General features: G+C 50.7%; 1 protein-coding gene across 4 annotated transcripts in view; it reads right to left on the reverse strand.

Annotated features, from left to right (window-relative positions):
- Positions 1-15,700, reverse strand: part of ACTN1 (actinin alpha 1) — a 100,185-nt gene that overhangs the window by 46,880 nt on the left and 37,605 nt on the right. For all 4 annotated transcript variants that reach the window (XM_019451437.2, XM_019451434.2, XM_019451436.2 and 1 more), the window contains exon 2: positions 2,860-2,974. In XM_019451437.2, coding sequence (XP_019306982.1) covers positions 2,860-2,974 — 115 coding nt within the window. The remainder of the gene's footprint in view (positions 1-2,859; positions 2,975-15,700) is intronic.

Raw genomic sequence — 15,700 nt, forward strand, 5'->3', positions numbered from 1 at the left:
GCTTGAGACACAGAGATGAAACCATCCCTGTCCCCAAACAGCTCAGGGTAGAAAGGGGGGAAAAAAACCAAGTGAGCCAAAAATGATCATGCCACGGGGAAACTAACACAATAGAGGAATTAATGGGGTGTGACAGGAGCCCAGAGGAGGGCAGCCACTCACGTGGTGAAAGCCTTCCTGGAGGGAAATCCCGAGCCGAGTTTTAAAGAATGAAAAAGAACAACACCAGGTTTGTTTAAACGAAGAAATGCTGGAAGAGGAGGCAGGGAAGGATGCTCTAAAAGGCAGTTAAAGGAAAACAGTATGGCAGTTCCTACAAAAAGTTAAACATAGAATTACCATATGATCCAGCATTTCTACTTCTAGGTTTATACCCCCAAAGAATTGAAAGCAGGGACTCGAACAGACATCATCCACTCATGTTCACAGCAGCATCTTTCACGATAGCCACAAGGTGGAAGCCGTCCGTCCAAATGTCCCATCAGATGAGTGGATAAACAAAACGTGGCACGTACATACAGTGGGATATTAGCCTGCCAAAGGAAGGAGATTCCGACACATGGTACAACACGGATGAGCGCAGAAGACGTCACGATGAAATAAGACAGCCACAAAAGGACACGTGTCCTGTATGATTCCACTGTCATGAGGTGCTGAGAACAGGCAAACACACCGAGACTGCAAGAATGGTGGCTTCCAGGGGCTCGAGGGAGAAGGGATGGGGAAGTTAGTGTTTAATGGGCTTGGAGTCTCTGCATGGGATGATGGAAAAGTCTAGAGATGGATGGTGGTGATGGCAGCACAACACTGGGAACGTACTGACTACTTCCGGGTACAATTAAAAATGTTCAAAATGTTGGGGGCATGGGTGGCTCAGTTGGTTAAGCTTTCAGCTCAGGTCATGATCTCACAGTTTCATGAGTTTGAGACCCGCGTCAGGCTCCATGCTGATGGTGCAGAGCCTGCTTGGGATTCTCTCTCTCTCCCGTTCTCTCTACCCCTCCCCCATTCATGCTGTCTCTGTCTCTCTCAAAATAAATACTTTAAAAATGTTCAAAATGGTAAATTTTATGTTATGCAGATTTTACCACACACACACACACACACACACACACACACACACACACACAAATTCCCCACCCCACCCCCCAATGCACAGATTTTACCTGCAAGGGGTTATTTAGAAGTATTGGGGGGGAAAAGCCAGTTGGAGCTTATGCAAAAGCCCAGAGGGTTTCCAGAAAGCATGTCATTGGTGAGGACTGCATGTCTCTTGGGGTGGCAGAGGGTCTGAGGTCTGATACCTTTTTGGGAAGTTAGTTGAAAACAAAACAGGTGCCAGCTCACAAAGGATCCTTCAAGCTATGCTAAGGAATGCAGGCCGCAGGCTTCGAGCCCTGGGGAGGCACTGAAGGGCTCTGAGCAGGGAACAGGGAGACCATATTTGGGCCGTCAGATGGTCCCTCTGGCTGCACTGTGGGTGATGGACTGCAGCGGCGGGGAAAGAGCCAGGTGGGGGTTGCAGGCCTCTGTGGACCACCTAGGTGAGAGCTGACCCAGGGCCACACTGATACCACGGTAGCAGAGGTTAAAAGGATAACAGCAAGGGGCGCCTGGGTGGCTCGCTGACCGTCCGACTTCAGCTCAGGTCATGATCTCACGATTCGTGAGTTCGAGCCCCACACTGGGCTTGCTCCTGTCAGCACGGAGCCCGCTTTGGATCCTCTGTTCTCCTCACTCTCTGCCCCTGCCCCGCTCTTTCTCTCTCAAAAATGAATAAACATTAAAAAAAAAAAAAAAGAAAGGATAACAGAACGGACAGAACTCGAATGCCCAGTTGGAGACAGAGGAAGAGCGGTCTTTGATTCCTACATTAGGTTCAGAAGGACAAGATGGAGGGGCGCCTGGGTGGCTCAGTCGGCTGAGTGACCGACTTCGGCTCAGGTCATGATCTCACAGTTTGTGAGTTCGAGCCCTGCGTCAGGCTCTGTGCTGACAGCTTGGAACCTGGAGCCTGCTTCCGATTCTGGGTCTCCCTCTCTCTCTGCCCCTCCCCCTCTCATGCTCTGTCTCTCTCTGTCTCAGAAATAAATAAACATTAAAAAAAAAAAAAAAAAGAAGAAGAAGGACAAGATGGAGATGATGAGAGGAAAGAGGTCTGCCGGGGCCAGGGCTGGTCAGCGCAGTTTGGGACACGCTGAGGGGATCCTGGGGGGCATGTGGGTAGAGATAGGGTTTGAGAGAAAAGGCTGGACTGAGACCAGGTCTGGGACTCACTAGGGTCAAGGTAGAAGGTAAAGTGAAGAGAGTAGCTATGATTACCCAGTGTATGAACCAAGGTGAGAATGTTGGAACCACCGACCCCTAAGGCATGGTGGAGGAAAGGTATTCATAAGAAAGTGGAAATGTGCATTCAAAGGGAGCTGCCCCTCCAGATTTCTGGACATCCAAATTCTACACGGGGGGCCAGATAAGCGAGTGGGATCATCTGGATATAGGCAGATGGGTTCTAGTGGAGCTGAGGTTTGGAGATGGTTACATAATGACCCCAAAGTCCAAGCACTCTGGAGGGGAAGGGACCTCCGAGACCACCCTCCATACTCCCTCGTTTTGCAAATGAGGGTGCTAAGGCAGAAAGGCAGTGACATGTCCAAGGACACATGGACGGCTGGATGCAGCAGAGCTGGAAGCAAACCCGGTCTCCTCGTCTTAATTCACACAGGTCGCCCCTGACTTCTTGCAAGAGACCCACAGCTCACCACGACCAAAGGCAGAGCAGAAGCAGGTGGCAGACAATGCTCCCAAAGCGGCCGAGCCCAGCAGGCAGCACCCCGTCTCGGCCAGGGCGGCCCACCTCACCTGAGATGACCTCCAGCAGCAGCATGAGCTTTAGTCCGTCCCGGAAGTCCTCCTCGATGTTCTCGATCTGCGTCCCCGCCTTGCGAAGGTGGGAGTTGCACCATGCCGTGAACGTCTGGGCAAAGGAAAGACGAGCAGGCCGTCAGGCTCCCCACAGGCCCCATGGTCTCTGAAGCCCTCACAGGGGCCTCCGGGGGTCCCCAGGACCCACCTGCCTCATGCCCTTTCCAGCTGCTGTGTTGGCACCAGTGGGATGGACAAAGCAACACGTCCTTTAACGCCTCCCCAACCAACCTTCTTCCAAAAACACCACCCCGTCCACAGCAGAAGGGCCAGCAACTTACCTCTTGGGGTATAAGGCTTAGTTTTGATCTTCACAGTTACAAGGCAGATTACCCCAGAGGTAACACATTAAGCCTCACTAATTAATTAGGGCAAAACAGTTCGTTAAATCCTTGTCCACTTGGCAGGGACAAGGGAAAGACTTAGTAAGTCTTGTCGGGATCAGAGTTCAGAGGCCCAGAATCAGGATAAAGGAGAAAACAGTGAGCATCCTGATGCCCGCGTGTGTGTATGTTTGGGGTAGGGATGTAGAGCCACCTCAAGCTGCAAGAGCATGAGGAAGAATTCCAGGAAGGGAATCTAAGGAGAGAAAATGAAAGACCGTCTATATTGTAATTTTCTAGCCGGTGGGGACAGAGCAGCAACACTGAAGCCTCTTCTGTAGCAACCAAGCAGTCCTGTCCCAACAGCACCACCTTGTGGCTCAAATAAGGAACAGGGTGACTCAACAAGCAGAGAAAAAAAAAAAGCGCGTGCTTCAATTTCCCACGCCCACCTAAAATCTGGGCAGGGGTCTCTCCCCAGCTGCCACATTCCACGGGAAACAGAGAGACGAACTCTCTTGCTTCAGATCCAATCCACTTCTTGGCAACTCCACACTTCTATGCATCAACCAAACGGCACTCAACTACATGGGGGCTCAAGAGCCAACGTCCAGCCCCCCACAGCAGGGCCAGTCAGCATTCTTCCCACCTGCCCTGCGAAGTTGCAACAGTGAGCAGTGTGTTACTCAGCAGCAGCAGCCACCCCAGAACTACCCTCCTCAGCAAGGTCACCAGACTCATGACCCCCCCTCCCCCACCACTTCCTCTTGCCCCGGAGGAACAGTTAAGTGGCAATGAACTGGCAGAAGGGAAGATCGCCACACCGGTGACCATCAGGGGAAAAGAAATGGTTGCTTAGGTTTATAAGGAAGAAATACAGAGCCTGTGAGCAGGAAGAAGGGATAACCGTTCACGTAGGTGGGGAGAAGAGGCAGTATTATGACACCCCCAGTTCTGACCTTACCTTTAAACCATGCCTCACTAGGAATTTACCAACATGGGCTACTTCTCTGTCCCTGCAAACACACCTCCACTCTGTAGGCCAGTCTGCTCCCGTGAGAGAGAAGAGGCGCCTATGTGCTCTCCAAAAGCTTTGTGAAGGTTGGCACATAGGCTAAGGGTGGGCAGGGGGCCTAGACAATCCTCAGCCTGGAATATCCTCTAGGTCGCGCTTGGCTAGCTCATGCTCATCTCCCAAGATCAGGCTAAGATATCACCTCCTCCGGGAAGCCTTCCTGACAGCCAACTGCCACATCTGGGTTGGGGCACAGAGCCCAAAGCACCCTACACCCACTCCATCATTGCCCATATCCCACTGCATGTTCCTTGCCTGGCCACCTGCCAGAATGGGAGCTCCTGAAGGTGTGGACTCAATGCTCTCCCCAGAGTCCCAGGCACAGAGTCAGGGACACAGCAGTGACCAAAAGAGCAAAAACCCCTGCCCTGTGCAACGGACATTCTAGTGGAAAATTGGGCAACTGTGGAAGGAGCCAGTGAGAAGCTGATGTGAAGTGAGGGGGCCTAGATGATCCCACTGTGCCTGTGGGTGATGCCGGATGGTATCAGAGCAGGGGGCCACACAGTGCCCTCAGGGACCCTCCGGAAGTGTGAGACGACAGCTCAGAGGAAAGGGCAAGAAGGAATATTTACTGGGTGCCCTTCCTTTGTGTTGGTGCTACAACCTGGCAGGAAATGAGAGGGCACTTAGCCTTTATCTTCATTTTGTTAAGACTATTTTGGTTGTTGTAAAATTAGAGTGTTAGAGAAATTTTTTATCTTGAAGATAATTTATTTTGTGGTTCCATATTCTCCCCCAGCTGCACCTGTCCATATACTACTGCCCGGATGTCACCACACTGTGTAGTTAGCGGGGGGGTGGGGGTGGGGTGGGAGTCTTTCTTCATTTACCACCATCTTGGATTTCCACAGCGCCTTGCTCTCATCTCCCTTCCAGGCCCACACTCTGCCAGTGCCTGGAGTTTTCTACAGACCGGAGGGTAAGTGGATCCACACCCCTCCCACCCCCCCAAGCAGGGGACAGTTTCAGTCCTAATGTGGCCAGAGTCCTGGTGGGAATCACCAGCACAGCTGGGGCCTGTGAAATCTCACTGTTTATCACCCAGTTGTGGAGAGGGGTTGGGGATGAGAGGAAGAGGCTGGTTTTGAAAAAAGACACTGCTTTTGCAAGAGGAAAATGCTGTTGAAAGCAGCCAGCCCCATTTCCTGGGGAAGCCAGGCTCAGAGCCCTGGGAGACAGAAATGCACCTGTGTTTGCTCACGTCTCCCACACAAAACCCTGCTTCTGAGGCCTCTGGGACTGCGCTTCGCGAAAACCCCCAGTCTTGCATCCCGGGCCCCACTGATGATGCCTTGAAGGGGCGTCTGAGCACCTCCCAAATAAGACAGTTCCACCAACAAGCAGCACCCATCACGCAACTCAGGCTTACATAGGAAATGGCGGAGGTAACTTGGTGACCGAGAACATGCCTTCGAGATATACCAGATCTGGATTCAGTGCTTAGATCTACTCTCTTCAAGCTGCGTGACTTTCAGACTACCCTCCCTAAACTCTAGTTTCCTGAACAGTAAAAGAGAGACAGTGACGGCATGCTTTAAGTCAGGAGGATTCACTAGAAAACACTTAGAAAGTGCCTGTCACTTAGAAAAGTGCACAATCAATGGTAAAGGAGGAGCTCCCCTGAACCTCCCGGTGGACCCACCACTCTGTGTCCCCAGCCTGCAGCCTTCCCACCAAACTCTGCCTGGGGCCCACCCCAAAAATGCGGCCCTGGGTTCCCAAGAAGACACTTAGTGTGTCTGAGAACGCGGATGTGTTACGGGAAAGGACTACAATTGTGTGGGGTGCAGAAAGCATGTGACTTTGACAGTGGCCTTGTGACTCCTCAACAGAGGAGAGACTAATAGGGCAAAGAGTGTGTGGGGGGGAGCACGGGGGAGCAAGGTGGGGGAGGTACAGCACCAGCAACGTGGGCATCCAGGCACACCACGCAGTGATACTCTTTCCTCCAGTGTATGGCCCCACCTGTTGTGTCTGAGACACTGAAGATTCACGCTTCCCTGGCCAGGGCAGCGCTTCAGGAGCTCCTTAGTAAAGGATTTATTAAACTGTGGTTTCAAAGCCCAGAGCTCAAGTAATTTCCACAAGAAACACGAAGGGTGGAGGTGTCTCACTTGCTGGTGAAGACGCACGAACAGACCTTGGTCTTGACGCTCAAGCTCCAACATTATGACCGAGGAGGACACTTGCCCCTTAGCAGTGCCCCAGGGGTCCAGCAAGGAGGAAAAACCAGCAGCCACAATGGACGTCCATGGCTAGAGACCCAGGGCCCCATGACCCCAAGCACGGGGAGCAGTGCTATCCCAGCAGGGCTATGGTCCAGTCTCATTCAAATGAAGGGCAGAGGGCCATTTATTGCCTTAGTCCCCACCAGGCCAGGCCCCATTGGACCTTCCCCTTGCTCCAACTGCATAATCACTGGGTCCCTCTTTGGCTCACAGACTAAAGAGATAGAGGGAACCAGTGGGCTTTCTGTGGATGCACGCAGTTGCAGAAACGGGCTCGGGAAACATGCTTGGGGCGCCATGCTGGAAGTGCTCGCAGGTTCCCTTTCCCATTTCACCCTCCTCCAGCCCTGCGGCAAGTTCTGAGGGCGCTGGACAGAGAGAGGGGGGCTAGCGGAGAACCTGGACCCCGTTCAACCTCTCACTGACCTTGAATTATCTACCCGTATCCCATCTGGATTACCCCATAGGCATGACTCGGAGGCTGAACCTTTAAAGTCCAGCGGCGTTCACAGCCTTGATCTTGGTGGAAGAAGGGAGTGCAAAACACGAGATGCTGAAGCACAGGAAGGTCACTCTACAGAGTGAGCATCTAAGAGCCTGGAAGGGTTCATTCTAAAGAAGACAATGCAACCACTTCTGGTCAGGTGGGCACCTTGGGCCAGTGACACAACAGGGCTCTGCCTCAAGGCACTCATCTGTAGAATGCGGGGTAATATGATGGGGGTAATAAGAGCATGGGGTTGGAGGGGCCAGTAAGACGATCTGTTCAAAACATTGAAAAGAGCCTGGAAGAGAGTGACTGCTTAATAATTACCTATCATTACTGCTACCACACTAATTAGAGTTATTGCAAGCTCCTGCTGCCCAACATATTTCACCAAAGAATGTTAGAGCTGGGAAAGACGCTAACATCACCCAAGTCAAAGCCTCACTTCACAATGGAGGACACACGACCAGAGAAGGCAAGTGGCTTTTCCCAGGCCACAAAGTTGGGTGTGTTCACAAACCAGCCAGCCTCCTGACTCCCAACCCCACACACTTTCTGTTCCACCAGGACATCGTAGATTTCAGATTCAGGTACAGGTGGGCTGAATCTTGTGGAGTATCATTGAAAATGGGTCACTATGAAGTGAAAATACCAACCAGACAGGATCTGGATGACTCCGGTCAGCACTGGCACAGAGTCTGAGCTGATGAAACGTCAACAGAGCTGGCGTGGGGTGGGCAGCCTCTCCGGGGGCCGGGGGCAGCGTGGTGGAGAGGGGTGAGGGAAGCAGAGCCACAACACAGGCAGGTGACCACCAAGACATGGGAAAGCGTTCTGGATGGTGAGCGGATCAGAAACACGTCTTTGCAGGGAACTCTGGGAACTGGGGCTCTTTGACCAGGAGGACAGAAGAGAGGGCTCAGAGGCCACCCCAAATAGCTGAAAGATCTTCCTGTGGATGAGCAAATCAGCTTGCTGGGTGCAGCCCCAGGCGGGACAAGGCAGAAGCAAAGAGCAAGCCTGACCTGCATCTAGTCCCAGCTCTGCCCCTGAGTGATCCTGAACAAGGGACGTCACTTCTCCCACCCTCAATCTCCACATCTGTAAAATGGGTATAAGAAGAGAACCCACCTTGAAGGATGGTGAGGATCAATACAGCAACATGTGGCAACTGCTAAGTACAACCACGCACACATCAGGTTCAATGAATGGTCACTAGGTGGAGGACAGGAAGTTTCTGGGAAGGCTGGAGTTCAATGTAATAAACAGACCTAATGTTGGATGTACAGTGTGCTATCTGCCAAAGGTATGTGCTTGGTGAGGGTGCTAGGAAAGGATCCAAGCACCCCTAGGGGCCATACTAAGTAAGGTCCCTTATAATTCTGATTCTTTGAGAGACCAAGGCAGTCCTTGTTCCCTTAGAGATATGTTTAAGGAGCTCAGTTACCAAGAGTCACACTTAAATGTCTAAACAGGGCTTCTCAGCCTCCGTACTATTGACATTTGCGGCTGGTGACTTCTTTGTTAGGGGTGGGGGACCTGTTCTATGCATCACAGGATGTTCAGCAACATCCCTAGCCCCTCCTGTGAGACTCCAGCAACAACTCCCCATCTCAAGTTGTGACAACCAAAACTCACCCCTAGCTGAGAACCTACAGGAGACAAACATACACCCTAAATAATAAGATTAGCAGCTAACGTCGTCTAAGCACTTACTTCTGGGTATTGTACCCCCTTTAAATCCTGTATCTTCACGGCAACACTGCGAAGCAGGTGCTATTATTCTTTGCCATTTTACAGATGAGGAAACTAAGGCTCAAGGAGGTTGAATGCATGAGCAAAAGGGGCAAAGGTAAGAAAAGTCAGACTGGCTAGTCCTCACCGCCACGTACGCTCACGCGTCTTTCTTAAAACATTAGCCCTCTTGGGGACAGCAACATGGGCACAGAGAAGAGGTTGCCAGGGTACAAGATGGCAGGTGACAACTGGAACCCAGCTTCAGTATGAGAGTGGGGGTGACGAGGGGACAGGAGCAGCCTCTGCCCCATTTCACATGGGAACATGGGCCCTCGGTTGCCAGCTCTCCAATGAAGGGGAGCTAGAAATCCGGCCCTTTTATATGAATCCCCTAGTTTTTAAATGCTATAGACATTTACTTTAGCATCCCACAAGCCCCCAATAAGCTGTCACATCCCACAAGCCCCCAAAAAGCTGTCACCAGGATAAGTCTGAATTCAGACTCAGGGTCCCATGGCATCTGGCTGGCTTAGTCGATAGAGCATGCAACTCTTGACCTTGGGGTTGTGAGTTCAAGACCCACGTTGGATGTAGAGATTACTTAAAAATAAAATGTTTTTTTAAAAGTCAGGGGGGACACCTGGGTGGCTCAGTCAGTGAAATGTCCGATGTCAGCTCAGGTCATGATCTTGCGGTCCGTGGGTTTGAGCCCCGCATCGGGCTCTGTACTGACAGCTCAGAGACTTGAGTCTGCTTTGGATTCTGTGTCTCCCTCTCTCTCTGCTCCTCCCCTGCTGGTGCTCTGTCTCTCTTTCTCAAAAATAAACATTAAAAAAAATTTTTTTGATAAAAAAAAGAAAAAGAAAAGACTCAGGGTCTCTGGCTCCACAGTGGGAAAACATGAAATCTCTGTAAGTCTCCTAACAAAAGCAGCAGCACACGCAGGAACATCCAGTGTGTTGACCACAAGAACACAGCAGTGCTTAGCACAGTCCCCTTCTCACACCACAGCTGACACCAGCCATCTAGGGATCTGGCAGTAGAGGCTGACGGGACTTCCTGTCAGAGGTAGCAGGGGCTCCACTCATTTGGGCCTGATCAAGGACTGATCCCTGTCACCAGGGATGACAATTAGATGTGCCACGCACACCGCCACACTTTGTGAACTGAAACAAAGGAACCAATGTTCATTTACTACATTTGCAAAAATCAGTTTCTGCTAATTCCCACCGCAGGGCGGGTACAGTGACGAGGCCTCAACACGTCACAGTGGGCCGACTGGGTACAACCCCCGGGGAAAGAACTACAATGGGCTCATGCCCAGGGCGGGGGCACTATTCTGGGCAAATGACGCTGAAGACAGAAAAGACCACGCGTGTGAAAATGTTTTTGCCAGCATTACTGGAGAGGAAGAGATTAGAAATGGCCCCAAATTATATTAATAAAGTATCAGTAAAGTAAATTATGATTCATCCACTCAGTGGAACACTATACAGCCAAAATGAGGGGTTCTGAAATCATAGACTATTATGGGAAAAAAAAAAAACAACCCTTAGATATAATTAACAAAAAGCGGGATACAGAACTGTGTGTGCTGCGGGCTTGAAACTACGTGAGTGATCACACAAGCAGGAAAAGCACCTGAAACAAAACACATCCGAACGTGCACAGTGCTGGCACTCCAGTAACTAATGTCCGTGACTTTGTCTGCTTCCCTTGTCCAGGCGTCCGCAAACGTCGCTGGTTGTTAACGATCTGCTTCCCCCTGCTAGCACTTTCCTTTCTGATGTTTACTCACCTCTGCGCACAATCCAGGCCGTCCGCTCTTGGCTGACCTCACCAGAGAAGCCTCCGTTGACAAAGGTGCCTTTTCTACTGGTGGCGCAACAGAGTAAACAAGATAACCCACCTGCAGCCAAATAAGGCCGGCGTGGCGGCGGTGGGGGGAGAGCAGCGCCGCCTCACTGAGCCGCCAGGGCCCAGGCTCACGTGCTGACCACGCCTCTCCCAGGCACATCCTCCTGCTCTCCTGGGATCATTCTGGGGGAGCTATTGTTCAGAGGACAGGGGTCAGGAAACCTGGTCAGCCAGGTGTGCGTGCGATCCCGGATAAGTCACCTCCACCCCTCCCAGCTACGGGACCCCAAATAAGTCCCTCACACCTTGCAGGCTGGAATCCAGCAACTTTCCCCAGCATAACATGCCTGATTAAAAGACAGAAGCACAGGGGCACCTGGATGGCTCGGTCAGTTAAGCGTCCGACTTCAGCTCGGGTCATGATCTCACGGCTTGTGAGTTCGAGCCCTGCGTCAGGCTCTGTGCTGACAGCTCAGAGCCTGGAGCCTGTTTCAGATTCTGTCTCTGTCTCTCTCTCTCTGTCCCTCCCCAGCTTGTGCTCTGTCTCTCGTTCTCTCTCTCTATATATATATAGAGAGAGACATTTTTAAAAATTAAAAATAAAAATAGGGGCACCTGGGTGGCTCAATTGGTTAAGCGTCCGACTTCAGCTCAGGTCATGATCTCGCGGTCCGTGAGTTCGAGCCCCGCGTCGGGCTCTGTGCTGACAGCTCAGAGCCTGGAGCCTGTTTCAGATTCTGTGTCTCCCTCTCTCTCTGACCCTCCCCCGTTCATGCTCTGTCTCTCTCTGTCTCAAAAATAAATAAACGTTAAAAAATTTTTCTTTAAAATTTAAAAATAAACATAAAAAAAATAAAAGCAGCACAAATGGGAGCTACACTGTGATGTATAGACAGCATAATGTATAGAATTATCAAGAATCGCTATTGTGCACCTGAAACTAATGGAATGCTGTGTGTCAACTAGACTTCAATTAAACAATAAAAGACAGCACAGCCAAATAGAGCACCAGGGACAATCTTTTGTTCCTGTGTAGGGCTGATTCTGATGGGCGGGCTCCACTGCTTATCAAAAGAGGCCAATAAATTCCATAGGGATAGTCTCATCTCAAAGGACTCAAAGTATGATCAGTGTTTCAGTCTCAAGACCGCGAGCTCCTACCCTCACAAGCGGACACTCTCAGTAGTTTACAGGATCATCCACGAAGGCTTTACGCCAGAGTATCCCTGGAAGGACACACAAGGACCTGCAACAGTGGCTCCCTCCAGGGAAGGGATCTGGGGCCTCCCGGCTGAGGAGGGAAGGACATTTGCTTTTCACAGAATACCCTTTTGTTTCTTTTGAATTTTATACCATACACAGTCATTACCTAGTTTAAAAAAAAAAAAAAAAAAAAGAGCTCCGCAAATATTAGAAAAGTGTGCCTAGGGGAGGTGGAGCCTGGGTGGCTCAGCCGGTTGAGCATCCGACTTCAATCCAGGTCATGATCTTAACAGTTCGTGGGTTCAGGCCCCATGTCCGGCTCTGTGCTGACAGCTCGGAGCCTGGAGCCTGCTTCGGATTCTGTGTCTCCCTCTCTCTCTGCCCCTCCCCTGCTCATGCTCTATCTCTCTCTGTCTCTCAAAAATAAATAAATGCTAAAAAAATAAAAAAAAAATTTTTTTTTTAAAGTCTGCCTGAAAACATGTACACTTATCTAAGTCAGACCTCTGGGGTAGGATATAGGGAACTTCCCATTTCTCTGGGAATTTTTTTTTTGTGGGGGAGAGGGATCAGTGCTCATGTATTATCGGGGGGTGGGGGGGAGGGAAACACAGAAATTTCCAAAATAAAAAAGAACAATAAAAAAGATAAAAAAAAGGAAAGAAGTATCCCATGGATGTGAAAAACTTTCAAGTGCTTCATCAGGGTCAACTATTACCAAGAAAGTCATCGTTAGGGGCGAAGACGAGGATAAACCATCCACCCCCCTGATAGTCAGTACCCGTTAACTGCGGAGGAAGATGAAGGGCAAAACGCCCCTGGCCAAGTGGCCCCAGAAAACCCCCCATCTAGGATCTAAGCGTCTTAAAGATGAAATATGGCTTCTCCTTCTCAATCCCCCTCCCTGCAGTAGAACAACCAGGAACCTGATCTAGGCTCTAAGTAAAACGTCAGGTCTTCAACCCCGAGACCCCCACCCCCCTGCCCCGCGGGTGCTCAGATGCCAGCCTGGGTCCACCCCTCCTCTGCCGCCGCTGGCTGCAGTGGGAGAGCGTCAGGCCAGGGCCCCCCTGAAAGGGCCAGGCCAGCACACGTGCACAGGGCTCAGTTCTCTGCAGCAGCTGCCGGCACAGCCAGGGTACCTTCTCTCCCTCGGGCCACCCTAGAGACCCTCTGGTACCCACACGCTGCCAGTGCCGCCAGGGCGTGGGCACTGGTTGGTGTTTCTAGGCGAAGAGCTGCCCGGAAGTGATCTCAGATGCCCGCTGTTCTGGTAACATAAACAGGAGTATCTGGTTAACTGATCAAGGGCACGCTGCCAGCCTTTCAAAGCAAGCTGTCAGCTGGCTCGCTCAAAGATGAAAAGCAGAGTCTTCAAGAACATCTCCACCCAGATCTATTTACTTTCTCCCCACCTGGGAGTGGTTGCTGACGAAGTTGAGAACCACCAGGCAGTTTCCTCTGTTTGGAAAGGGTACCTCTAACAGCTTGGCCCCCCCACCCCCCGCCCCAGGTCATCTAAGTGTTGGGGTCCTGGAAACTCAGGGCGGCGGGGACATCCAAGGGAGCTAGCTAGACTTTCGAACTGGGCGGAGCTGGTTCACCTCTCACTAGCTTTCTTTGGACAGGATTCTCAGTCTCAGGCTCAAGATGCCCACCTGTAAAATGGGAATAACAAGACCTACACAGCCCAGCATCAGAAAGGACCAAATTATATCTCACAAGCTCAATTAAAGACATCCTGGTGCTGTGTTCACAGCAGGCACTTAAAAATTTTTTTAATCTAGAGGCAAACCATAAGAAACTCTTAAATACAGAGAACAAACTGAGGGTTGCTGGGGCGTGGGGGATGGGGAATGGGCTAGATGGGGGATGGGCATTAACGAGGGCACTTGTTAGGATTAGGGCACTGGGTGTTAAATCCAAGTGATGAATCACTAAATGCTACTCCGGAAACCATTATTACCCTATACATTAACTAACTTGGATTTAAATACAATTAAAAAAAAAAATCTTCACCCAGCCGGCCTCTGTCACTCGCTGGCAACGTGACTTTAATTAACCTGTCGAGGCCTCAGTCGCTTCACCTGACAAATGGGGACACATAATATCCCTACTTTGCAGATTGTTGTCAAAATGAGGGCAATGGAAGCAAAACAGAACAGAGCCAGAGCCCAGAAATGTCCGCGGTCACACGGCTCTCACTTCCCATCCCTTTCTGTTCAATCAAGGTTAATCATTCACAGAGCTCCACAGGCCGAAGGAAAGAGGTCCTGTTATTTCACCACTGATGGGGAAACCTCGAGACCAGACTCCCAGCCGGAGTGGGGAGACTAGAGAGGGGAGCAGGAACCTGTTTCCTGGTTTATGTCCACCTGTAGCCCATGTCCGGAGACAAAAGGGTCACCACGGAGTAAGGGGGCCACATGGCTCATCCTGCAAAGTGGTTTGACCTAACGAACACGCTCCGGTTAGAGAGCCCAGGCACCCCCTTCCTGACAAGGACCCCAGAAAGTAGATCGTGGCCTGGATAGCTCAGCACCTTTCCACCAGTGTGGATGGAACCTGCAGGCTCCTGAGATAATCTGGAGCCGTTTTAAAAGTCAGGTGGTGGGGCACCTGGGTGGCTCGGTAGGTTAAGTGTCCGACTTCAGCTCAGGTCATGATCTTGCGGTTCGTGGGTTTGAGCCCTGCATTGGGCTCTGTGCTGACAGCCCAGAGCCTGAAGCCTGCTTCAAATTCTGTGTCTCCGTCTCTCTCTGCCCCTCCCCCACTTGTGTTCTGTCTCTCTCTCTCTCTCTCAAAAATGAATAAACATTTCAAAAAAAAAAAAAGTCAGGTGGCACATGATCTCAGTGAAGCAGCAAGGACTGTCCTCTTAGCTCGTAGCCAGTAAGAGTCGGCTGCCCCCGCCAATCTACCACCTCCACAGCCTGGCCTGGCTTCTTCCAGAGACCAAATGACGACAATCTAGCCATCAGCAGGCTCTGTCAACTATGGCCTTTGTAAACCGGATTCACTGATTTGTTTCCACATCAGTAAGACAAAGACACATCTGAGTGTCTCTCCTACTTGGTTGTTGTGAGGGAGTGTTGTGTGAGCTACTACAATGGTCTTAGCCCAATGCTGGACACACATGAAGTGCTCACTAAATGTTGAAATCCACAGAAAGCAGAGTACTGGTTGCTTAGGGCTGGAAGTAGGGGAGAAAGGGGGTGCAGCTAAGGGGCACGGGGTCTCTTTTTGAGGTGATGAAAATGTTCTCAAACGAACAGTGGTGCTGGTTGCACAGCTATGAATATGCTAACAACCATTCAACCATACCCTCCAAATGGGTGAACCGTATGTAAATTATATCTCAAAAAAGTTATTATAAATAAAATAAAATAAAATAATAAAAAATAAAATAAAATAAAATAAAATAAAATAAAATAAAATAAAATAAAATAAAATAAAATATCCAGACCCCACTAAGCCTTTTACCAAGATGTTGTTGTTGTTCTTTACCCATTAGTCCCACTGGCAAGAAACCAGCCAAAAAGGCAGGCCCTGGACCATCCCCCTCTCCAGGCACTGAGGTCACTGATGGGACTACCCAGCTACTGACAGTGGCCCAAAAGCAAGCGAGGATGAAGATTCCAAGGTGAGAGGGGCTGCTCTCATCTTTGGCCACATGGAGCACTTGAGCCAGGCCTGAACTGTGAGCCTGAGGTACCACTGGCCTTGACCAAGCCTCCCCAAGGAGGAACTACTCTGAAGGGCAGGTCACAGCCTGGGGCATCTCCTCCTTCGGGCCACACTTCACACCAGTCCACAGCAGGGCGACACCGTGCTCTGGAGGCCACCGTGAGAACAACCTAACCTG

This window comes from Panthera pardus, unplaced genomic scaffold (assembly GCF_024362965.1).
Source record: "Panthera pardus isolate Hobbes unplaced genomic scaffold, ASM2436296v1 HiC_scaffold_24, whole genome shotgun sequence".
NCBI classification, from domain to species: Eukaryota; Metazoa; Chordata; class Mammalia; order Carnivora; family Felidae; genus Panthera; species Panthera pardus.